Source organism: Oncorhynchus mykiss, chromosome 24, assembly GCF_057628025.1.
Source record: "Oncorhynchus mykiss isolate SJ-2025 chromosome 24, ASM5762802v1, whole genome shotgun sequence".
NCBI classification, from domain to species: Eukaryota; Metazoa; Chordata; class Actinopteri; order Salmoniformes; family Salmonidae; genus Oncorhynchus; species Oncorhynchus mykiss.
The window spans coordinates 33,630,144-33,653,236 of NC_143045.1; the positions used below are offsets into that span (position 1 = coordinate 33,630,144).

At 43.8% G+C, this 23,093-nt stretch overlaps 1 protein-coding gene across 4 annotated transcripts in view; it reads right to left on the reverse strand.

The window, feature by feature from the left end:
* The window catches only part of dync2h1 (dynein cytoplasmic 2 heavy chain 1), a 230,996-nt gene that overhangs the window by 15,969 nt on the left and 191,934 nt on the right, over positions 1–23,093 (reverse strand). For all 4 annotated transcript variants that reach the window (XM_090218892.1, XM_036961599.2, XM_036961601.2 and 1 more), the window contains 2 exons: positions 7,169–7,285; positions 1,774–1,983 (listed from right to left, as the gene is read on the reverse strand). In XM_090218892.1, coding sequence (XP_090075018.1) covers positions 1,774–1,983; positions 7,169–7,285 — 327 coding nt within the window. The remainder of the gene's footprint in view (positions 1–1,773; positions 1,984–7,168; positions 7,286–23,093) is intronic.

Sequence of the window (23,093 nt, forward strand, 5' to 3'; positions counted from 1 at the left end):
GAGGAAGAGAGGAGAGAGAAGAGAGAGAGAGAAGAGAGAGAGAAGAGAGAGAGGAGAGAGAGAGAAGAGACGAGAGGAGAGAGAGAGGAAGAGAGGAGAGAGAAGAGATAGAGGAAGAGAGAAGAGCGAGAGAGGAGAAGAGAGCGAGAGAGGAAGAGAGAAGTGAGCGAGAGAGAGTAAGAGAGAGAGAGAGAGGAAGAGAGAGAGAAGAGAAAGAAGAGAGAGAGAGAAGGGTCCATAATAAACCCTTTATAAGGCATTTATAAACAGTTAACTCACCATCTATTAATTATTACTCCCACATTTGTAAATCTTAGTAAGCTTGTTATTCACACAGGAAATATATATATACACACACACTATATATACAAAAGTATGTGGACACCTGTTCAAATGAGTGGATTCAGCTATTTCAGCCACACCTGTTTCTGACAGATGTATAAGCAGCCATGCAATCTTCATAGACAAACATTGGCAGTAGAATGGCCTTCCTGAAGAGCTCAATGACTTTCAACGTGGCACCGTCATAGGATGCCACCTTTCCAACAAGTCAATTTGTCAAACTCCTGCCCTGCTAGAGCTGCCCTGGTCAACTGTAAGTGCTGTTATTGTGAAGTGGAAATGTTTAGGAGCAACAACGGCACAGCCGCGAAGTGGTAGGCCACACCAGCTCACAGAACGGGACCGCTGAGTGCTGAAGCTCGTAGCGCATACAAACCATCTGTTCTTGGTTGCAACACTCACTACCGAGTTCCAAACTGCCTCTGGATGCAACATCAGCACAATAATTGTTCGTCGAGAGCTTCAAAATGACCTGGCAGCCGCACAAAAGCATAAGATCACCATGCGCAATGCCATGAATCGGCTGGAGTGGTGTAAAGCTCTCCGCCATTGGATTTCCAGTGGAAATTCTCTGGAGTGATGAATCAAACTTCACCATCTGGCAGGCTGACGGACCAATCTCGGTTTGGCGGATGCCAGGAGAATGCTACCTGCCCCAACTCATAGTGCCAACTGTAAAGTCTGGTGGAGGAGGAATAATGGTCTAGGGCTGTTTTTCATCACTTGGGCTAGACCCCTTAATTCCAGTGAATATAAATCTTAACGCTACAGCATATAATGACATTCTTGACAATCCTGTGCTTCCAACCATGTGGAAACAGTTTGGGGATGGCCCTTTCCTGTTTCAGCATGACAATGCCCCCGAGCACAAAGCAAGGTCCATACAGACATTGTTTGTCGAGATCGGTGTGGAAAAATTTGACTGGCCTGCACAGAGCCTTGACCTCAACCCCATGGAACACCTTTGGGATGAATTGGAACGCCGACTGCGAGCCAGGCCTAATCGCCCAACATCAGTGCCTGACCTCAATAATGCTCTTGTGGCTGAATGGAAGCAAGACCCCACAGTAATGTTCCAACATCTAGTAGAAAGGCTGTTCGAGCAGCAAACGGGGACCAACTCCAGATGAATGATTTTGGAATGAGATGTCTGATGAGCAGGTTAGTCATCTTGTGTGGGTGTTGGTCACTCAAAACATTCATAAAGTATTTATGAAGCATACATATCGCTCACTTTAGATTAGGGTAAATGGTTTATAAAATGTGGGAGTAATGATTAATATATGGTGAACAGACACTTTATAAACGCCTTAAATATGGTTTATTACAGACCGTTAAAATAAAGTGTTACCGAAAAGGGCTGTGATGATCTGATGCCAAGCCCATGGGATGGTAACACCCCCCCCCCCCCCCTCCCCCCACACACACTACCTCCTGGTTTAGTAGAGCAGTGGCCAGTTTGTGGACGTCAGCGGTGAGCAGCGAAGTCCCTCTGATCACCTTACTCAGCGCAGCCAGGGATTGGTGGATGCCCTGGACCAATCGGATAGCATTGAACTGTTCCAGAACAATGAAGGACAAGACAGGTGACCCCTGACCTTCCGTCGGTGGGGCAACTTTTTGATGGATGAGAGACGAGCCCTGAAAGACAGATAGACAGAGATAGAGAGAGAGAGAGAGAGAGACAGAGACAGAGAGAGACAGAGAGAGAGAGAGAGAGAGAGAGACAGAGACAGAGAGAGACAGAGAGAGAGAGAGATAGACAGAGAGAGAGAGAGAGACAGACAGACAGAGAGACAGAGAGAGAGAGAGAGAGAGAGAGAGATAGACAGAGAGAGAGAGAGACAGAGAGAGAGAGAGACAGAGAGAGAGAGACAGAGAGAGAGAAGAGAGAGAGAGAGAGAGAGAGAGAGAGAGAGAGACAGAGAGAGAGAGACAGAGAGACAGAGATACAGAGAGAGAGAAAGAGACAGAGATAGACAGAGAGAGAGAGAGAGAGAGAGACACAGAGAGAGACAGAGAGAGAGAGAGAGAGACACAGAGAGAGACAGAGAAAGAGACAGAGAGAGAGAGAGACAGAGAGACAGAGACAGAGAGAGAGCGACAAAGAGAGAGAGAGAGAGAGAGAGAGAGAGAGGATAATTAAATGACTTGTGTAAAATGCATGCCACCCCAATAGCTTAATGCCAACAGACGATTAATAGGTGATTGACTAGAGATGATTAGCTCGCTGCTAGGAGGTAGTAGGATGAGTAATTAGCTGGTCATTAGCTGCTCGTCCTTCTTGAGCTAGTTATACACCACCCCTTACAGAGAGGATCCGCCCCTCGTAGACTGACCAATGGAATGGAGCATTCATATCTGCTACCGTCAGGGGGCTGGGATCTGGGTTTGACACACACAGGCTCGCACTACACAAAAACACACACGCACCAAAAAGAGTCGTCAAAGGGTTGTGAACAAAATAATATGAAAACCAATGATCCCCTCAACTGCCTCCCAAAATCACAGGGAGAAAAGAGTGAATTCATTTAGCAAAAACACACTGCTCTGACACAATAACAGTCCTGTATTCACACGATCACTCTCTCCTAAGACAACAAAACAGAGACGCACTGTCCTCCTCTTCTTTTATTCTCTCTGTTGTTTGTGTTCTTCCTCAGCGTTGTATTCTCTCCCCCTGGTGCAGGCTGGGTAAGACATGCTAATGAGGTTTTACAGGGACCCGATGTGGGACCAGCCATTAATTAAAACCAGCGGGGGTGCTGCACTAGATTCTGGGATGTCAAAGTGACACCCATATAAAAACACTTTAACACAATACATCATTCTCCTACTGATATCAAACACGACAATGGTGTGTGTGTATGTGTGTGTGTGTAGCCTATTCTTACTCTCAGAAAAGTCATAGCCTGGTCCTGGGGAAGAAAGAACAATGACGTCTGCAACATACAACACTGCTCCACTATAGCAACATGAATCATTAAATAAACAAATTACCCACCTGAGAGACTCACAGTGGGAATGTTTACAAGAGGAGGAAATACACACACACGCACACACACACACACACACGCACACGCACACACACGATGAAGGAACTTAATCAGCTTTATAGAGACTTGAATTACATTTGAGTAAACAACACTAGGACACACACTGAATACATTATCTATTTCCACAGAGAACCACTGTTAGAATGGACCCAAGAGACAAACACTTCTGTTTCCACAGAGAACCACTGATAGAATGGACCCAAGAGACAAACACTTCTGTTTCCACAGAGAACCACTGTTAGAATGGACCCAAGAGACAAACACTTCTGTTTCCACAGAGAACCACTGTTAGAATGGATCCAAGAAACAAACACTTCTGTTTCCACAGAGAACCACTGTTAGAATGGATCCAAGAGACAAACACTTCTGTTTCCACAGAGAACCACTGTTAGAATGGACCCAAGAGACAAACACTTCTGTTTCCACAGAGAACCACTGTTAGAATGGATCCAAGAGACAAACACTTCTGTTTCCACAGAGAACCACTGTTAGAATGGATCCAAGAGACAAACACTTCTGTTTCCACAGAGAACCACTGTTAGAATGGATCCAAGAGACAAACACTTCTGTTTCCACAGAGAACCACTGTTAGAATGGACCCAAGAGACAAACACTTCTGTTTCCACAGAGAACCACTGTTAGAATGGATCCAAGAGACAAACACTTCTGTTTACACAGAGAACCACTGTTAGAAAGGACCCAAGAGACAAACACTTCTGTTTCCACAGAGAACCACTGTTAGAATGGACCCAAGAGACAAACGCTTCTGTTTCCACAGAGAACCACTGTTAGAATGGATCCAAGAGACAAACACTTCTGTTTCCACAGAGAACCACTGTTAGAATGGATCCAAGAGACAAACACTTCTGTTTCCACAGAGAACCACTGATAGAATGGACCCAAGAGACAAACACTTCTGTTTCCACAGAGAACCACTGATAGAATGGACCCAAGAGACAAACACTTCTGTTTCCACAGAGAACCACTGTTAGAATGGATCCAAGAGACAAACACTTCTGTTTCCACAGAGAACCACTGTTAGAATGGATCCAAGAGACAAACACTTCTGTTTCCACAGAGAACCACTGTTAGAATGGATCCAAGAGACAAACACTTCTGTTTCCACAGAGAACCACTGTTAGAATGGACCCAAGAGACAAACACTTCTGTTTCCACAGAGAACCACTGTTAGAATGGATCCAAGAGACAAACACTTCTGTTTCCACAGAGAACCACTGTTAGAATGGATCCAAGAGACAAACACTTCTGTTTCCACAGAGAACCACTGTTAGAATGGATCCAAGAGACAAACACTTCTGTTTCCACAGAGAACCACTGTTAGAATGGATCCAAGAGACAAACACTTCTGTTTCCACAGAGAACCACTGTTAGAATGGACCCAAGAGACAAACACTTCTGTTTCCACAGAGAACCACTGTTAGAATGGATCCAAGAGACAAACACTTCTGTTTCCACAGAGAACCACTGATAGAATGGATCCAAGAGACAAACACTTCTGTTTCCACAGAGAACCACTGTTAGAATGGATCCAAGAGACAAACACTTCTGTTTCCACAGAGAACCACTGTTAGAATGGATCCAAGAGACAAACACTTCTGTTTCCACAGAGAACCACTGTTAGAATGGACCCAAGAGACAAACACTTCTGTTTCCACAGAGAACCACTGTTAGAATGGATCCAAGAGACAAACACTTCTGTTTCCACAGAGAACCACTGATAGAATGGATCCAAGAGACAAACACTTCTGTTTCCACAGAGAACCACTGTTAGAATGGATCCAAGAGACAAACACTTCTGTTTCCACAGAGAACCACTGTTAGAATGGACCCAAGAGACAAACACTTCTGTTTCCACAGAGAACCACTGTTAGAATGGATCCAAGAGACAAACACTTCTGTTTCCACAGAGAACCACTGATAGAATGGATCCAAGAGACAAACACTTCTGTTTCCACAGAGAACCACTGTTAGAATGGATCCAAGAGACAAACACTTCTGTTTCCACAGAGAAAGTAATACATTATATCAGAATCAACAGTGGAGGTGGTGCATGACTGTTCAGATATTTGGGGATTTTGCACCTCAATGCTCTGGTGAATCCACACCCAGGATGAAGCATTAACTTAAAGACAGACACATTGGGCAGAGGGGACACATTAATGGCTCCTGGGGTATTATTAACATAAAATAAGCTTGTTTACAAAGGGAAAACTAAGTACAGTCTCCTCTTCACTTCTGTCTCCTGAAGACAGACCTTATTATAGCCAATCAAAAAACACTTCACCCACCTCAATGACCAATCAACAGACAACAACAGCAGCTGTGAGGTCATTTACATATATACACATATATCAGATCCCTATTACTGAGGCTAGGAGGACACAGGTACATAAACAATACACACACACACACACACACACACACACACACACACACATAATAATATATTGTGTTTTCAGGCCCACAGAACAAGACAGAAACTAATGGGAGAGAGAGGGGAATGAGGAGGAGGGAGAGAGAGAGGGAATGAGGAGGAGGGAGAGAGAGAGGGAATGAGGAGGAGGGAGAGAGAGAGGGAATGAGGAGGAGGGAGAGGGGGGATTGAGGAGGTAGAGAGAGGGGGGATTGAGGAGGGAGGTAGAGAGAGGGGGGATTGTGGAGGGAGGTAGAGAGAGGGGGGATTGTGGAGGGAGGTAGAGAGAGGGGGAATTGAGGAGGGAGGTAGAGAGAGGGGGGATTGAGGAGGGAGGTAGAGAGAGGGGGGATTGAGGAAGGAGGTAGAGAGAGGGGGGATTGAGGAGGGAGGTAGAGAGAGGGGGGATTGAGGAGGGAGGTAGAGAGAGAGAGGGAATGAGGGAGAAAGAGGGGGGAATGGGGAGGAGAGAGAGAGAGAGAGAGGGAATGAGGAGGGAGAGGTAATGAGGATGGAGAGAGAGAGAATGAGGGAGAGAGAGAGAGAGAATGAGGGAGAGAGAGAGAGAGAGAGAGAGAGAGAGAATGAGGGAAAGGGAATGAGGGAGAGAGAGAGAGAGGGGGGGAATGAGGAGGAGGGAGAGAGAGGGAATGAGGGAGAGAGAGAGAGAGGGGAATGAGGAGGGAGGGGGAGAGAGAGGGGGAATGAGGGAGAGAGGGAGAGAGAGGGAATGAGGGAGAGAGAGAGAGAGAGAGAGAGAGAGAGGGAGAATGAGGAGGGAGAGAGAGAATGAGCGAGAGAGAGAGAGAGGGAATGAGGAGGGAGAGAGAGAGAATGAGAGAGAGAGAGAGAATGAGGGAGAGAGAGAGAGAGGGAATGAGGGAGAGAGAGAATGAGGGAGAGAGAGAGAGGGAATGAGGGAGAGAGAGAGAGAGGGAATGAGGGAGAGAGAGAGGGAGAGAGGAATGAGGAGGGAGGTAGAGAGAGAGGGAATGAGGATGGAGAGAGAGAATGAGCGAGAGAGAGAGAGAATGAGGGAGAGAGAGAGAGAGAGAGGGAATAAGGGAGAGAGAGAGAGAGAGAGAAAGAGAGGGGGGGAATGAGGAGGAGGAGGGAGAGAAGGGCTAAATTATTTAACACAAAAGGGGACATTTCATTGATTTGAAAGGTGGTGGTTTCTAAGCAACTGCATACACTAGCAAAACCGAGGAGTGGCCAGCCACAGGCCAACACACACGAGCAAGCACACACACACACACACACACACACAAAGACACAACAGCTGTTCAGGTAGATAGAGGAGAGAGCAGAGAGGGAGAAAGAAAGAGAGAGTTACCTGGTTGAGTTTCTTCCATAGGTTGAGGACAGGAGAGAGGCCATTGGACCAGATCTCCCTGTCAAACTTTGATCCTGCTGCTACCGAGCGGCTCAGAATCCTCAGCTGGGTGATCACCTGGAGTGACAGACAGACAGACAGACAGACAGACAGACAGACAGACAGACAGACAGACAGACAGACAGACAGACAGACAAAGGGTGGAGAAGTTAATGCGTGTGGACAATGACCTTGACAGCTCAGCATAGTACATCAATCAGTCCATCCAGCCGTCCAATCATTGGACAGATAAAAAAAAAAACAGACCAGCAGAGAAGTTTATACCCTGATAGTAGAGATTTGGTTTCTGTTCTGGTTTCTGTGTGTGTGTGTGTGTGTGTGTTTGGTGCTCTGTGGAGATTAGAGGAATAGACGGTCTGATAAATGGGTTTAATTTGGTCTGGGTGAACTCTCCACCTACTTTCTCAGCCCCACTCAGGAGAGAGTCAGAGGATACACTCCTAGAAAAAAAGATGCTATCTACAACCTTAAAGGGTCTGGCTGTCTCCATAGGAGAACCATTTGAATAACTCGTTTTGGTTGCAGGTAGAACCATTTGGTTTCCAGGTAGAATACTTTTGGGTTCCATGCAGAACCAGTTTTAAAGAGGGTTCTACCTGGAACCAAAATGGGTTCTACCTGGAACCAAAAAGGGTTATCCTATGGGAACAACCAAAGAACCCTATTGGAACTCTTTGTTTCTAGTTTAGCGGGGGCGGGGGAGAGAAGGGTGAGGAGAACAAATTCACATCAGGACTGGGCTAATTCTATTTAAATTAATCCAGATTTTTAAAATGGCTTTCTGAGGTGTTGCTTGACTTCAGATTAATTAGTTCTAGACTAGGGAGTCCCAGACTAAAGTAAGGACTAACCAGTTCATCTTTGTTCAGCCTCATTAAAAACCCGGGACACTGATACATAAGCATTTTGTGTTAGGATCCAGATGTCAAAAAGCTCAAGCTGATCAGTACTTGTAGGAAAGGGCCTTCCCCGAAGAGAGTCACATAAAAGCCTTCGCTAAAGCAAACAAATGTCAGCTGTATTTTACTTGCCTTCGGAAAGTATTCAGACCCCTTGACTTTTTCCACATTTTGTTACGTTACAGCCTTATTCTAAAATTGATTAAATAGTTTTCCCCCCTCATCAGTCTATACACAATACCCCATAATGACAAAGTATAAACAGGTTATTAGAAATTATTATATTTACATAAGTATTCAGACCCTTTACTCAGTACTTTGTTGAATCACCGTTGGCAGCGATTACAGCCTCGACTCTTCTTGGGTATGACGCTACAGGCTTGGCACACCTGTATTTGGGGAGTTTCTCCCATTCTTCTCTGCAGATCCTCTCAAGCTCTGTCAGGTTGGATGGGGAGCGTTGCTGCACAGCTATTTTAAGGTCTCCAGCGATGTTCGATCGGGTTCAAGTCCGGGTCACTCAAGCACATTCAGAGACTTGTCCGGAAGCTACTCCTGCGCTGCGTCTTGGCTGTGTGCTCGTTGTCCTGTTGGAAGGAGAATCTTCGCCCCAGTCTGAGCGCTCTGGAACAGGTTTTCATCAAGGATCTCTCTGTACTTTGCTCCATTCATCTTTCCCTCGATCCTGATCCAGTCCCTGCAGCTGAAAAAGATCCCCACAGCATGATGCTGCCACCACCATGCTTCACCATAGGGATGGTGCCAGGTTTCCTCCAGATGTGATGCCGCCACCACCATGCTTCACCATAGGGATGGTGCCAGGTTTCCTCCAGATGTGATGCCGCCACCACCATGCTTCACCATAGGGATGGTGCCAGGTTTCCTCCAGACGTGATGCCGCCACCACCATGCTTCACCATAGGGATGGTGCCAGGTTTCCTCCAGACGTGATGCTGCCACCACCATGCTTCACCATAGGGATGGTGCCAGGTTTCCTCCAGACATGATGCTGCCACTACCATGCTTCACCATAGGGATGGTGCCAGGTTTCCTCCAGATGTGATGCTACCACCACCATGCTTCACCATAGGGATGGTGCCAGGTTTCCTCCAGACGTGACACTTGGCATTCAAGTTAAAGAGTTCAATCTTGGTTTCATCAGACCAGAAAATCTTGTTTCTCATGGTCTGAGAGTCTTTAGGTGCCTTGTGGCAAACTCCAAGCGCTGTCATGTGCCTTTTACTGAGGAGTTGCTTCCGTCTGGCCACTCTACCATAAAGGCCTGATTGGTGGAGTGCTGCAGAGATGGTTGTCCTTCTAGAAGGTTCTCCCATCTTCACAGAGGAACTCTATAGAGCTCTGTCAGAGTGACCATCAGGTTTCTTGGTTATCTCCCTGACCAAGGCGCTTCTCCCCCGATTGCTCAGTTTGGCCAGGCGGCCAGCTCTGGGAGTCTTGGTGTTTCCAAACGTCTTCCATTTAAGAATGATGGAGGCCCTGTGTTCTTGGGGACCTTCAATCCAGCAGAAATGCTTTGGTACTCTTCCCCAGATCTGTGCCTTGACACAATCATGTCTCTGAGCTCTACGGACAATTCCTCCAACCTCATGGCTTGGTTTTTGCTCTGACATTCACTGTCAACTGCAGGACCTTATATAGACAGGTTTTTCCCTTTCCAAATCATGTCCAATCAAATGAATTTACCACAGGTGGCCTCCAATCAAATGAATAATTTTGCACGCCCAATTTTTCAGTTTTTGATTTGTTAAAAAGGTTTGAAATATCCAATAAATGTCGTTCCACTTCATGATTGTGTCCCACTTGTTGTTGATTCTTCACAAAAAAATACAGTTTTATATCTTTATGTTTGAAGCCTGAAATGTGGCAAAAGGTCGCAAAGTTCAAGGGGGCCGAATACTTTCGCAAGGCACTGTACTAGTTATATAGAGCAGACTAGTTATATAGAGCAGACTAGTTATATAGAACAGACTAGTTATATAGAACATACTAGTTATATAGAACATACTAGTTATATAGAGCAGACTAGTTATATAGAACATACTAGTTATATAGAACATACTAGTTATATAGAGCAGACTAGTTATATAGAGCAGACTAGTTATATTGATATTTAGAGCAGACTAGTTATATAGAGCAGACTAGTTATATAGAGCAGACTAGTTATATTGATATTTAGAGAAGATTAGTTATATTGATATTTAGAGCAGACTAGTTATATTCATATATAGAACATACTCATTATATTGATATATAGAGCAGACTAGTTATATAGAGCAGACTAGTTTTATAGAGAAGACTAGTTATATAGAGCAGACTAGTTATATTCATATATAGAGTAAAATAGTTATACTCAGAAATAGAGCAGACTAGTTATATAGAGCAGACTAGTTATATAGAGCAGACTATTTATATTGATATACAGTTGAAGTCGGAAGTTTACATAAATCTTTGCCAAATACATTTAAACTCAGTTTTTCACAATTCCTGACATTTAATCCTAGTAAAAATTCCCTGTCTTCAGACAGTTAGGATCAGCACTTTATTTTAAGAATGTGAAATGTTAGAATAATAGTAGAGAGAATTATTTCAGCTTTTATTTCTTTCACCACATTCCCTGTGGGTCAGAAGTTTACATACACTCAATTAGTATTTGGTAGCATTGCCTTGAAATTGTTTAACTTGGGTCAAATGTTCCGGGTAGCCTTCCACAAGCTTCCCACAATAAGTTGTGTGAATTTTGGCCCATTCCTCCTGACAGAACTGGTGCACCTGAGTCAGGTTTGTAGGCCTCCTTGCTCACACATGCTTTTTCAGTTCTGCCTACAAATTTTCTATAGGATTGAGGTCAGAGCTTTGTGATGGCCACTCCAATACTTTGACTTTGATGTACTTGAGCCATTTTGCCACAACTTTGGAAGTATGCTTGGGGTCATTGTCCATTTGGAAGACCAATTTGCGACCAAGCTTTAACTTCCTGACTGATGTCTTGATGTTGCTTCAATATATCCACATAATGTTTCTTCCTCATGATGCCATCTATTTTGTGAAGTGCACCAGTCTCTCCTGCAGCAAAGCACCCCCACAACATGATGCTGCCACCCCCACAACATGATGCTGCCACCCCCGTGACATGATGCTGCCACCCCCACAACATGATGCTGCCACCCCCACAACATGATGCTGCCACCCCCACAACATGATGCTGCCACCCCCATGCTTCACGGTTGGGATGGTGTTCTTCTTCTTAGTACGATCTTTCTCCCCATGTGCAGTTGCAAACCATAGTCTGGCTCTTTTTTTGTATATAGAGCAGACTAATTATATAGAGAAGACTAGTTAGATTCATATATTGAGCAGACGAGTAATATAGAGCAGACTAGTTATATTGATAATTCGAACATACTAGTTATATTCATATATTGAGCAGACTAGTTATATTCACATACAGGAATAGAGCAGACTAGTTATTCAGAGCAGACTAGTTATATTCACATACAGGTATAGAGCAGACTAGTTATATTCACATACAGGAATAGAGCAGACTAGTTATATTCACATACAGGAATAGAGCAGACTAGTTATATTCACATACAGGAATAGAGCAGACTAGTTATTTTCACATTCAGGAATCGAGCAGACTAGTTATATTCACATACAGGAATAGAGCAGACTAGTTATATTCACATACAGGAATAGAGCAGACTAGTTATATTCACATACAGGAATAGAGCAGACTAGTTATTTTCACATTCAGGAATCAAGCAGACTAGTTATATTCACATACAGGAATAGAGCAGACTAGTTATATTCACATACAGGAATAGAGCAGACTAGTTATTCAGAGCAGACTAGTTATATTCACATACAGGTGTAGGGCAGACTAGTTATATTGATATACAGGTATAGAGCAGACTAGTTATATTCACATACAGGAATAGAGCAGACTAGTTATATTCACATACAGGAATAGAGCAGACTAGTTATATTCACATATAGGAATAGAGCAGACTAGTTATATTCACATACAGGAATAGAGCAGACTAGTTATTCAGAGCAGACTAGTTATATTCACATACAGGTATAGAGACGAGCAGTTCATGTACCCTCCAGCTCCCTTCTAGGCCCATCCACATCAACTATTGAACAGTCTCCCCTGTGTCCCACTGACAGACCACACAGTAAAGGGCCTCCAGCACAGAGAGAAGAGAAAGAGAGAGTGTTTGTGTGTTTGCATGCGCGTTTGTGTGTGTCCTGGTTACAGCCCACACTTCCCTGGCTTTGACAGAGGTCCTGGGAGTGAACAAGAGGTCAGAGAGCATCGCTATGAGAATTGAACGGGATCAGCATGACAGAGACAAACGACACTAGCGAGAGAGAGAGAGAGAGCTCAGTCAACCTGCACATGTCCTCTATGCCATTGTTATTGTCCATTGAATTGTTATTTTTACCCTTGATTATTGTTGTTACTGATTGTCCCCTTGTCAATCTTGATTATTGTTGTTACTGATTGTCCCCTTGTCAATCTTGATTATTGTTGTTACTGATTGTCCCCTTGTCAATCTTGATTATTGTTGTTACTGATTGTCCCCTTGTCAATCTTGATTATTCATATTTTAATTATGTTAATATTGTAAATGTATCACTTCATCTCCAAAGTATGTTTTGTAACATGTACATTGATACATCATGCCAATTAAATTGAAATGAGAGAGAGGTACAGTAGATCTAATGGTTAATAGATTGATAGTTTGATAGTGAGTGTTAGCGTTAGTAATAGTATTGGTGATAGTGTTTGTGACAGCATTAGCGACAGTATTAGTGACAGCATTAGTGACAGTATTAGTGACAGCATTAGCGACAGTATTAGTGACAGCATTAGCGACAGCATTAGTGACAGCATTAGTGACAGCATTAGTGACAGTATTAGTGACAGTATTAGTGACAGCATTAGTGACAGCATTAGTGACAGCATTAGTGACAGTATTAGTGACAGCATTAGTGACAGTATTAGTGACAGCATTAGTGACAGCATTAGTGACAGCATTAGTGACAGCATTAGTGACAGCATTAGTGACAGCATTAGTGACAGCATTAGTGACAGCATTAGTGACAGCATTAGTGACAGCATTAGTGACAGTATTAGTGACAGTATTAGTGACAGCATTAGTGACAGCATTAGTGACAGCATTAGTGACAGTATTAGTGACAGCATTAGTGACAGCATTAGTGACAGCATTAGTGACAGCATTAGTGACAGCATTAGTGACAGCATTAGTGACAGCATTAGTGACAGCATTAGTGACAGCATTAGTGACAGCATTAGTGACAGCATTAGTGACAGCATTAGTGACAGCATTAGTGACAGCATTAGTGACAGTATTTGTGACAGCATTAGTGACAGCATTAGTGACAGCATTAGTGACAGCATTAGTGACAGCATTAGTGACAGCATTAGTGACAGCATTAGTGACAGTATTAGTGACAGTATTTGTGACAGCATTAGTGACAGTATTAGTGACAGCATTAGTGACAGCATTAGTGACAGCATTAGTGACAGCATTAGTGACAGTATTTGTGACAGCATTAGTGACAGTATTAGTGACAGCATTAGTGACAGCATTAGTGACAGCATTAGTGACAGCATTAGTGACAGCATTAGTGACAGCATTAGTGACAGCATTAGTGACAGCATTAGTGACAGCATTAGTGACAGCATTAGTGACAGCATTAGCGACAGTATGTTAGTGACAGTGTGTTAGAGACCGTGTGTTAGTGACAGCATTAGTGACAGCATTAGCGACAGCATTAGTGACAGTATTAGTGACAGTATTTGTGACAGCATTAGTGACAGTATTAGTGACAGCATTAGTGACAGCATTAGTGACAGCATTAGTGACAGCATTAGTGACAGCATTAGTGACAGCATTAGTGACAGCATTAGTGACAGCATTAGCGACAGTATGTTAGTGACAGTGTGTTAGAGACCGTGTGTTAGTGACAGCATTAGTGACAGCATTAGTGACAGCATTAGTGACAGCATTAGTGACAGCATTAGTGACAGCATTAGTGACAGCATTAGTGACAGCATTAGTGACAGCATTAGTGACAGCATTAGTGACAGCATTAGTGACAGCATTAGTGACAGCATTAGCGACAGTATGTTAGTGACAGTGTGTTAGAGACCGTGTGTTAGTGACAGCATTAGTGACAGCATTAGCGACAATATTAGCGACAGTATTAGCGACAGCATTAGTGACAGCATTAGTGACAGCATTAGTGACAGCATTAGTGACAGCATTAGTGACAGCATTAGTGACAGCATTAGTGACAGCATTAGTGACAGCATTAGTGACAGCATTAGTGACAGCATTAGTGACAGCATTAGTGACAGCATTAGCGACAGTATGTTAGTGACAGTGTGTTAGAGACCGTGTGTTAGTGACAGCATTAGTGACAGCATTAGCGACAGCATTAGTGACAGCATTAGTGACAGCATTAGTGACAGCATTAGTGACAGCATTAGTGACAGCATTAGTGACAGCATTAGTGACAGCATTAGTGACAGCATTAGTGACAGCATTAGTGACAGCATTAGTGACAGCATTAGTGACAGCATTAGCGACAGTATGTTAGTGACAGTGTGTTAGAGACCGTGTGTTAGTGACAGCATTAGTGACAGCATTAGCGACAATATTAGCGACAGTATTAGTGACAGCATTAGTGACAGCATTAGTGACAGCATTAGTGACAGCATTAGTGACAGCATTAGTGACAGCATTAGTGACAGCATTAGTGACAGCATTAGTGACAGCATTAGTGACAGCATTAGTGACAGCATTAGCGACAGTATGTTAGTGACAGTGTGTTAGAGACCGTGTGTTAGTGACAGCATTAGTGACAGCATTAGCGACAATATTAGCGACAGTATTAGTGACAGCATTAGTGACAGCATTAGCGACAGTATGTTAGTGACAGTGTGTTAGAGACCGTGTGTTAGTGACAGCATTAGCGACAATATTAGCGACCGTGTGTTAGTGACAGTGTGTTAGTGATAGCATTACTGATAGTGTTAATGATAGTATTAGTGATAGTGATAGTATTAGTGATAATATTAGTGATAGGATTAGTGATAGTATTAGTGATATTATTAGTGATAGTATTAGTGATATTATTAGTGATAGTATTGGTGATATTATTAGTGATAGTATTAGTGATATTATTAGTGATATCATTAGTGATATTATTAGTGATAGTGATATTATTAGTTATATTATTAGTGATATTATTAGTGATAGTATTACTGATAGTATTAGTGATAATATTAGTGATAGTATTGGTGATATTATTAGTGATATCATTAGTGATATTATTAGTTATATTATTAGTGATATTTTTAGTGATAGTATTAGTGATATCATTGCCAAAGTAAGTGAAATAGATAATAAACAAAAGTCAAATAAAAAACGTACAGTAAACATTAACCTCACAAAAGTTCCAAAAGAATAAAGACATTTGAAATGTCATATTATTTTTTATATACAGTGTTGTAATGATGTGCAAATAGTACAAACAGGAAATATTTACAATGGTGTTTATTCTTCACTGGTTGCCCTTTTCTTGTGGCAACAGGTCACAAATCTTGCTGCGGTGATGGCACACTGTGGTGTTTCACCCAGTAGATATGGGAGTTTATCAAAATTGGATTTGTTTTGGAATTCTTTGTGGGTCTGTTTAATCTGAGGGAAATATGTGTCTCTAATATGGTCATACATTTGGCAGGAGGTTAGGAAGTGTAGCTCAGTTTCCACCTCCTTTTGTGAGCAGTCCGCACAGAGCTCGCCTTCTCTTGAGAGCCAAGTCTGCATTCTGAGTCTGTACATAGATTTCCTTAAGTCACAGTGGTCAGGTATTCTGTGTACTCTGTTTAGGGCCAAATATCATTCTAGCTTGCTCTGTTTTTTAAAATTCTTTCCAATGTACCAAACATATTATTATTTGACCCTGCTGGTCATCTATGAACATTTGAACATCTTGGCCATGTTCTGTTATAATGTGATACAGAATTGCTATTATTTTAAATTTCTAGACCTTAAAGCAAGAATCACCTAGCCATCAGAAGCTAACCAGCTAATTAGCTACAAGCTATTTCGTCATTGTTAGCCACTGCTAGCGGCCTTTACCTTCTTCATAAGTACCAGCCTTTGTTTTAGCCAGGATAACACTCGCCAGCCTACAAGTAACGGACTGTCTCACCACTACAACGCCGGATTCCTGTCGTAATCCCTGTACCATTCTCCTGATCTTCACAGCTAGAGCTAGCACCCACCGAGTTACCCAGTACCGAAGCTATCCCTGAGGCCCACCTCCCGGCCTACCCTGTTGTTCACCCAGACTCCACCCAAACACGGCTAGAACCCACTACTCCACCGGATCCTTGCCGTAAGCTCTGAACCTTGGCACCGGATCACCGCTGCTACCGAGTGGCTATAGTGGCTAACGCCCCTGCCCCGAAGCTAGCACCAGTTAGCCGTGAGCCAGGCGCATCTCCTGGATGGAAAACGAAATTACTACAACTACAATTCCTCTTTCGCCATCTGGCTTGGATCCTTAGTCGACATGGCGCCCCGCCGCACCACCACGACTGGTCTGCCGACGAATACTCCATCCGCTGTGCCTTCAACCGGCCTCCGTCGGAGCAGACGCTTCTACTAGCCCCTGGCTACTAACTTTAAACGCTGTGTTGCCCGCATGCTAGCGTAGTAATGACTACTCCGCGGCTTCCCTGTTCCATCGATTGCTGCCTCCTGGACCCTATGATCACTTGGTTACATAGCTGATGCCTGCTACACTGTCCATTAATCACGGTACACCATTCTTTTTATTTTTTTGTTAATCTGTCGGCCCCAGCCGCGAACTCAGGCTCTGTGTGTAGTTAACCGACCCGCTCTGCCCATTTATCAACATTTTACCTGTTGTTGTTTTAGCTGATTAGCTGTTGTTGTCTCACCCGTTGTTGTCTTAGCTAGCTCTCCAAATCAACACCTGTGATTGCTTTATGCATTGCTGTATGTCTCTCTCTGTTGTTTAGGTTAGTTATCATTGTTTTAGTTTACAATGGAGCCCCTAGTTCCACTCCTCATACCTCTAATACTTCCTTTGTCCCACCTCCCACACATGCGGTGACCTCACCCATCATAAACAGCTTTTCCAGAGATACAACCTCACTTATCACTCAGTGCCTGGGCTTACCGCCGCTGTATCCGCACCCCACCATACCGTCTGCACACTATGCCCTGAATCTATTCTATCACGCCCTGAATCTATTCTACCACGCCCTGAAATCTGCTCCTTTTATTCTCTGTCCCCAACGCTCTAGGCGACCAGTTTTGATAGTCTTTAGCCGTACCCTCATCCTACTCCTCCTCTGTTCCTCGGGTGATGTGGAGGTTAACCCAGGCCCTGCGTGTCCCCAGGCACCCTCATTTGTTGACTTCTGTGATCGAAAAAACCTTGGTTTCATGCATGTCAACATCAGAAGCCTCTCCCATAAGTTTGTTTTACTCACTGCTTTAGCACACTCTGCCAACCCTGATGTCCTTGCTGTGTCTGAATCCTGGCTTAGGAAGACCACCAACAATTCTGAGATTTCCATACTCAACTATAACATTTTCCGTCAAGATAGAACTGCCGAAGGGGGAGGAGCTGCAATCTACTGCACAGATAGCCTGCAAAGTTCTGTCATACTTTCCAGATCGATACCCAAACAGTTTGAACTTCTAATTTTAAAAATGAACCTCTCCAGAAACAAGTCTCTCACTGTTGCCGCCTGCTATCGACCCCCTTCCACCCCCAGCTGTGCCTTGGACACCATTTGTGAATTGATCGCCCCCCATCTAGCTTCAGAGTTCGTTCTGTTAGGTGAAGTAAACTGGGATATGTTTAACACCCCGGCAGTCCTACAATTAAAGCTAGATGCCCTCAATCTCACACAAATCATCAAGGAACCCACCAGGTACAACCCTAAATCCGTAAACATGGGCACCCTCATAGACATAATCCTGACCAACTGGCCCTCCAAATACAACTCCGCTGTTTTCAATCAGGATCTCAGCGATCACTGCCTCATTGCCTGTATCCGCTATGGGCCCGCAGTCAACCCCTCATCACTGTCAAACGCTCCCTAAAACACTTCTGCGAGCAGGCCTTTCTAATCGACCTGGCCGGGGTATCCTGGAAGGATATTGACCTCATCCCGTCAGTCCAGGATGCCTGGTCATTCTTTAAAAGTAATTTCCTCACCATCTTAGATAAGCATGCCCCGTTCAAAAAATGCAGAACCAAGAACAGATATAGCCCTTGGTTCACTCCAGACCTGACTGCCCTCGACCAGCACAAAAACATCTTGTGGCGGACTGCAATAGCATCGAATAGTCCCCACGATATGCAACTAGGGTGACACCCTAGACGCAAACTGTTACAGACCTACAGTGGGGCAAAAAAGTATTTAGTCAGCCACCAATTGTGCAAGTTATCCCACTTAAAAAGATGAGGCCTGTAATTTTCATCATAGGTACACTTCAACTATGACAGACATTGTAGGATTTTTAATGACTTTATTTGCAAATTATGGTGGAAAATAAGTATTTGGTCAATAACAAAAGTTTATCTCAATACTTTGTTATATACCCTTTGTTGGCAATGACAGAGGTCAAACGTTTTCTGTAAGTCTTCACAAGGTTTTCCCACACTGTTGCTGGTATTTTGGCCCATTCCTCCATGCAGATCTCCTCTAGAGCAGTGATGTTTTGGGGCTGTTGCTGGGCAACACGGACTTTCAACTCCCTCCAAAGATTTTCTATGGGGTTGAGATCTGGAGACTGGCTAGGCCATTCCAGGACCTTGAAATACTTCTTACGAAGCCACTCCTTCGTTGCCCGGGCGGTGTGTTTGGGATCATTGTCATGCTGAAAGACCCAGCCACATTTCATCTTCAATGCCCTTGCTGATGGAAGGAGGTTTTCACTCAAAATCTCTCGATACATGGCCCCATTCATTCTTTCCTTTACACAGATCAGTCGTCCCTTTGCAGAAAAACAGCCCCAAAGCATGATGTTTCCACCCCCATGCTTCACAGTAGGTATGGTGTTCTTTGGATGCAACTCAGCATTCTTTGTCCTCCAAACACGACGAGTTGAGTTTTTACTAAAAAGTTATATTTTGGTTTCATCTGACCATATAACATTCTCCCAATCTTCTTCTGGATCATCCAAATGCTCTCCAGCAAACTTCAGACGGGCCTGGACATGTACTGGCTTAAGCAGGAGGACAAGTCTGGCACTGCAGGATTTGAGTCCCTGGCGGCGTAGTGTGTTACTGATGGTAGGCTTTGTTACTTTGGTCCCAGCTCTCTGCAGGTCATTCACTAGGTCCCCCCGTGTGGTTCTGGGATTTTTTCTCACCGTTCTTGTGATCATTTTGACCCCACGGGGTGAGATCTTGCGTGGAGCCCCAGATCGAGGGAGATTATCAGTGGTCTTGTATGTCTTCCATTTCCTAATAATTGCTCCCACAGTTGATTTCTTCAAACCAAGCTGCTTACCTATTGCAGATTCAGTCTTTCCAGCCTGGTGCAGGTCTACAATTTTGCTTCTGGTGTACTTTGACAGCTCTTTGGACTGTAAACTCTCCTTCCAGACTCATTTTAAACATCTCCAATCCAAAATCAAATCTTGAATCGGCTTTCTATTTCGCAACAAAGCCTCCTTCACTCACGCCGCCAAACTTACCCTAGTAAAACGGACTATCCTACCGATCCTCGACTTCAGCGATGTCATCTACAAAATAGCTTCCAACACTCTACTCAGCAAACTGGATGCAGTCTATCACAGTGCCATCCGTTTTTTTTTACCAAATCACCTTATACCACCCAACACTGCGACCTGTATGCTCTAGTCGGCTGGCCCTCACTACATATTCGTCGCCAGACCCACTGGCTCCAGGTCATCTATAAGTCTATGCTAGGTAAAGCTCTGCCTTATCTCAGTTCACTGGTCATGATAACAACACCCACCCGTAGCACGTGCTCCAGCAGGTATATCTCACTGATCATCACCAAAGCCAACACGTAATTTGGCCGCTTTTCCTTCCAGTTCTCCGCTGCCAGTGACTGGAATGAATTGCAAAAATCACTGAAGTTTGAGACTTTTATGTCCCTCACCAACTTTAAACATCAACTATCTGAGCAGCTAACCGATTACTGCAGCTGTACATAGTACATCTGTAAATAGCCCACCCAATCTACCTACCTCATCCCCATATTGTTTTTATTTGATTTACTTTTCTGCACTTTTGCACACCAATATCTCTACCTGCACATCATCATCTGCTCATTTATCACTCCAGTGTTAATCTGATAAATTGTAATTATTCGCTCCTATGGCCTATTTATTGCCTACCTCCTCATGCTCCTTTTGCACACACTGTATATAGACTATTTTTTCTACTGTGTCATTGACTTGTTTATTGTGTTATTGGCTTGTTTATTGTTTACTCCATGTGTAACTCTGTGTTGTTGTTTGTATCACACTGCTTTGCTTTATCTTGGCCAGGTCGCAGTTGCAAATGAGAACTTCTTCTCAACTAGCCTACCTGGTTAAATAAAGGTGAAATAAAATAAATAATCTCCACCCAGCACAGCCAGAAGAGGACTGGCCACCCCTCATAACCTGGTTCCTCTAGAAGTTTCTTCCTAGGTTCGGGCCTTTCTAGGGAGTTTTTCCTAGCCAACTTGCTTCTACACCTGCATTGCTTGCTGTTTGGGTTTTTTGGCTGGGTTTCTGTAGAAGACTTTGAAATATCAGCTGATGTAAGAAGGACTTTATGAATACATTTGATTTTGTCAAGTAAATATATTTGTTTGGGGCTAATTGTGTTGCTGTCCTGGGGCTCTGTAGGGTCTGCGTTTGTGAACAGTTTGCTTAGGGAACTCTTCTCCAGGTTAATTTCTCTGTAGGTGATGGCTTTGTTATGGAAGGTTTGGGAATCGCTTCCTTTTAGATGGTTGTAGAATTTAACATCTCTTTTCTGGACTTTGATAATTAGTGGGTATCGGCCTAATTCTGCTCTGCGTGCATTATCTGGTGTTTTACGTTGGAAACAGAGGATATTTTTGCAGAATTCTTCTCTCTCTGCTCACACACCTCTCTATGAGTTGTTCCAGTGCTGGTCTGGTTCGGCTCTTTGCCACACGGTTAGGAAAGTTCATCAGGCACCTTGTGCTGCTTGGTGCCAAACTTCTCCATGAGAGAGTGTCTGTGTGTGTGTGTGTGTGTGTGTGTGTGTGTGTGTGGGATGCATTTCTGTAGGTTACATCAGCCGGTGTCTGCAACAACAACAACAGCCTCCACCCCTGGGTCCAGCTGGAGAACGACAGGCTGCCAACACAATAGTCACACTGAGGACATTTACCAGGAAATTGCATGTGTAGCAGCACAGAGGGATCCTAAAGAGAGAGAGTGAATGATGACTGTAATATATTTATAATGGTGAAGCAGTGATTTATGTAAATAGCCCAAAGCAGCGACACACTTTCACAGAACACTACAAAACACAGATTCTCTCTTTTCTTCCATCTCGCTCTCCTCTCTCCATCCAGTGTTGATACCGGATGATGAGTCATCAGAGAAGAGGAGTGCAGGGAGGGAGCGAGGGCAGGAGGTGTGATTCTCACTGTTAGACTGAATCATATCTCTACTCTAGTCACTTTACTGTAGATCTGCCCTGGGACCTACAGCACTATCTGCACAAACAGTTACAATATGTCACCTCATTGAACCTTAAGGGTGTTTAACACCAAATACGTTTTCTTTTGTTCATTAATACAAGCACATCTTTTTAATGACGCCATTCACATCAATTGCGAAATATCGTCATGCCGCAATCCGTCAACTATTTATTAGGAACTGTTATTAGAACTGGAGATAGAAGCATTATATTTAAGCAATAATGCCCGAGGGGGAGTGGTATATGGCCAATATACCACGGCTAAGGGCTGTGTCCAGAAACGACGCAACGCGGAGCCCTGGCAAAATACCACACCGCCTCGGGCCTTGGCTGCTTAAATATCTCCAGTTCTACACATGTGTCAAAGCCAGACAGACAGATGGAGGCGCAGAAATAACAAAGCCATAGAATCAAATGAAATATTAAACAAAATTACAATCCAAATAAGCAATCCATAGTGAAGTGTGATTGCACAAGCCCTAACGTCCATGAATTAGAGGCACATCAGAGTGAGATAAATGGAGAAAGGGAGAGAGAAATGGAAAAAGGGAGAGAGAGAAATTGAGAGGGAGGGAGAGAGAGAAATGGAGAGAGAGAGAGAAATGGAGTGAGAGAGAGAAATGGAGTGAGAGAAATGGAGTGAGAGAGAGAGATGGAGTGCGGGAGAGAGAGAAATGGTGAGAGGGAGAAATGGAGAGAGGGAGAGAAAAATGGAGAGGGAAATGGAGAGAGGGAGAGCGAAAAATGGAGAGAGGGAGAGAAATGGAGAGGGAAATGGAGAGAGGGAGAGCGAAAAATGGAGAGAGGGAGAGAAATGGAGAGCGAAATGGAGAGAGGGAGAGAGATAAATGGAGAGAGAGAGAGAGAGAGAGAGAGAAATAGAGAGAGGGAGAAAGAGAAATGGAGAGAGGGAGAGAGAGCGATACAGAGAAAGAAATCAGAGCCAAAGCAGCAATAATTCTACTTTAGGGCTCAGAGGAAGAGGTGGTGAATTAGCCAATAACACACGGCTCCAGATTTAGCAGCAATAAGTGCCGTGTCATACAGCATGTCGGAGCAATTTCCCCTCTCAATCTGGAAGAGCAATCATCTCTTTAATTGGCTGAGTAATTAGGCCTTTAATTGCCCCTCAAACAGCCCCTGCTGACAGGCAGAGATCACAG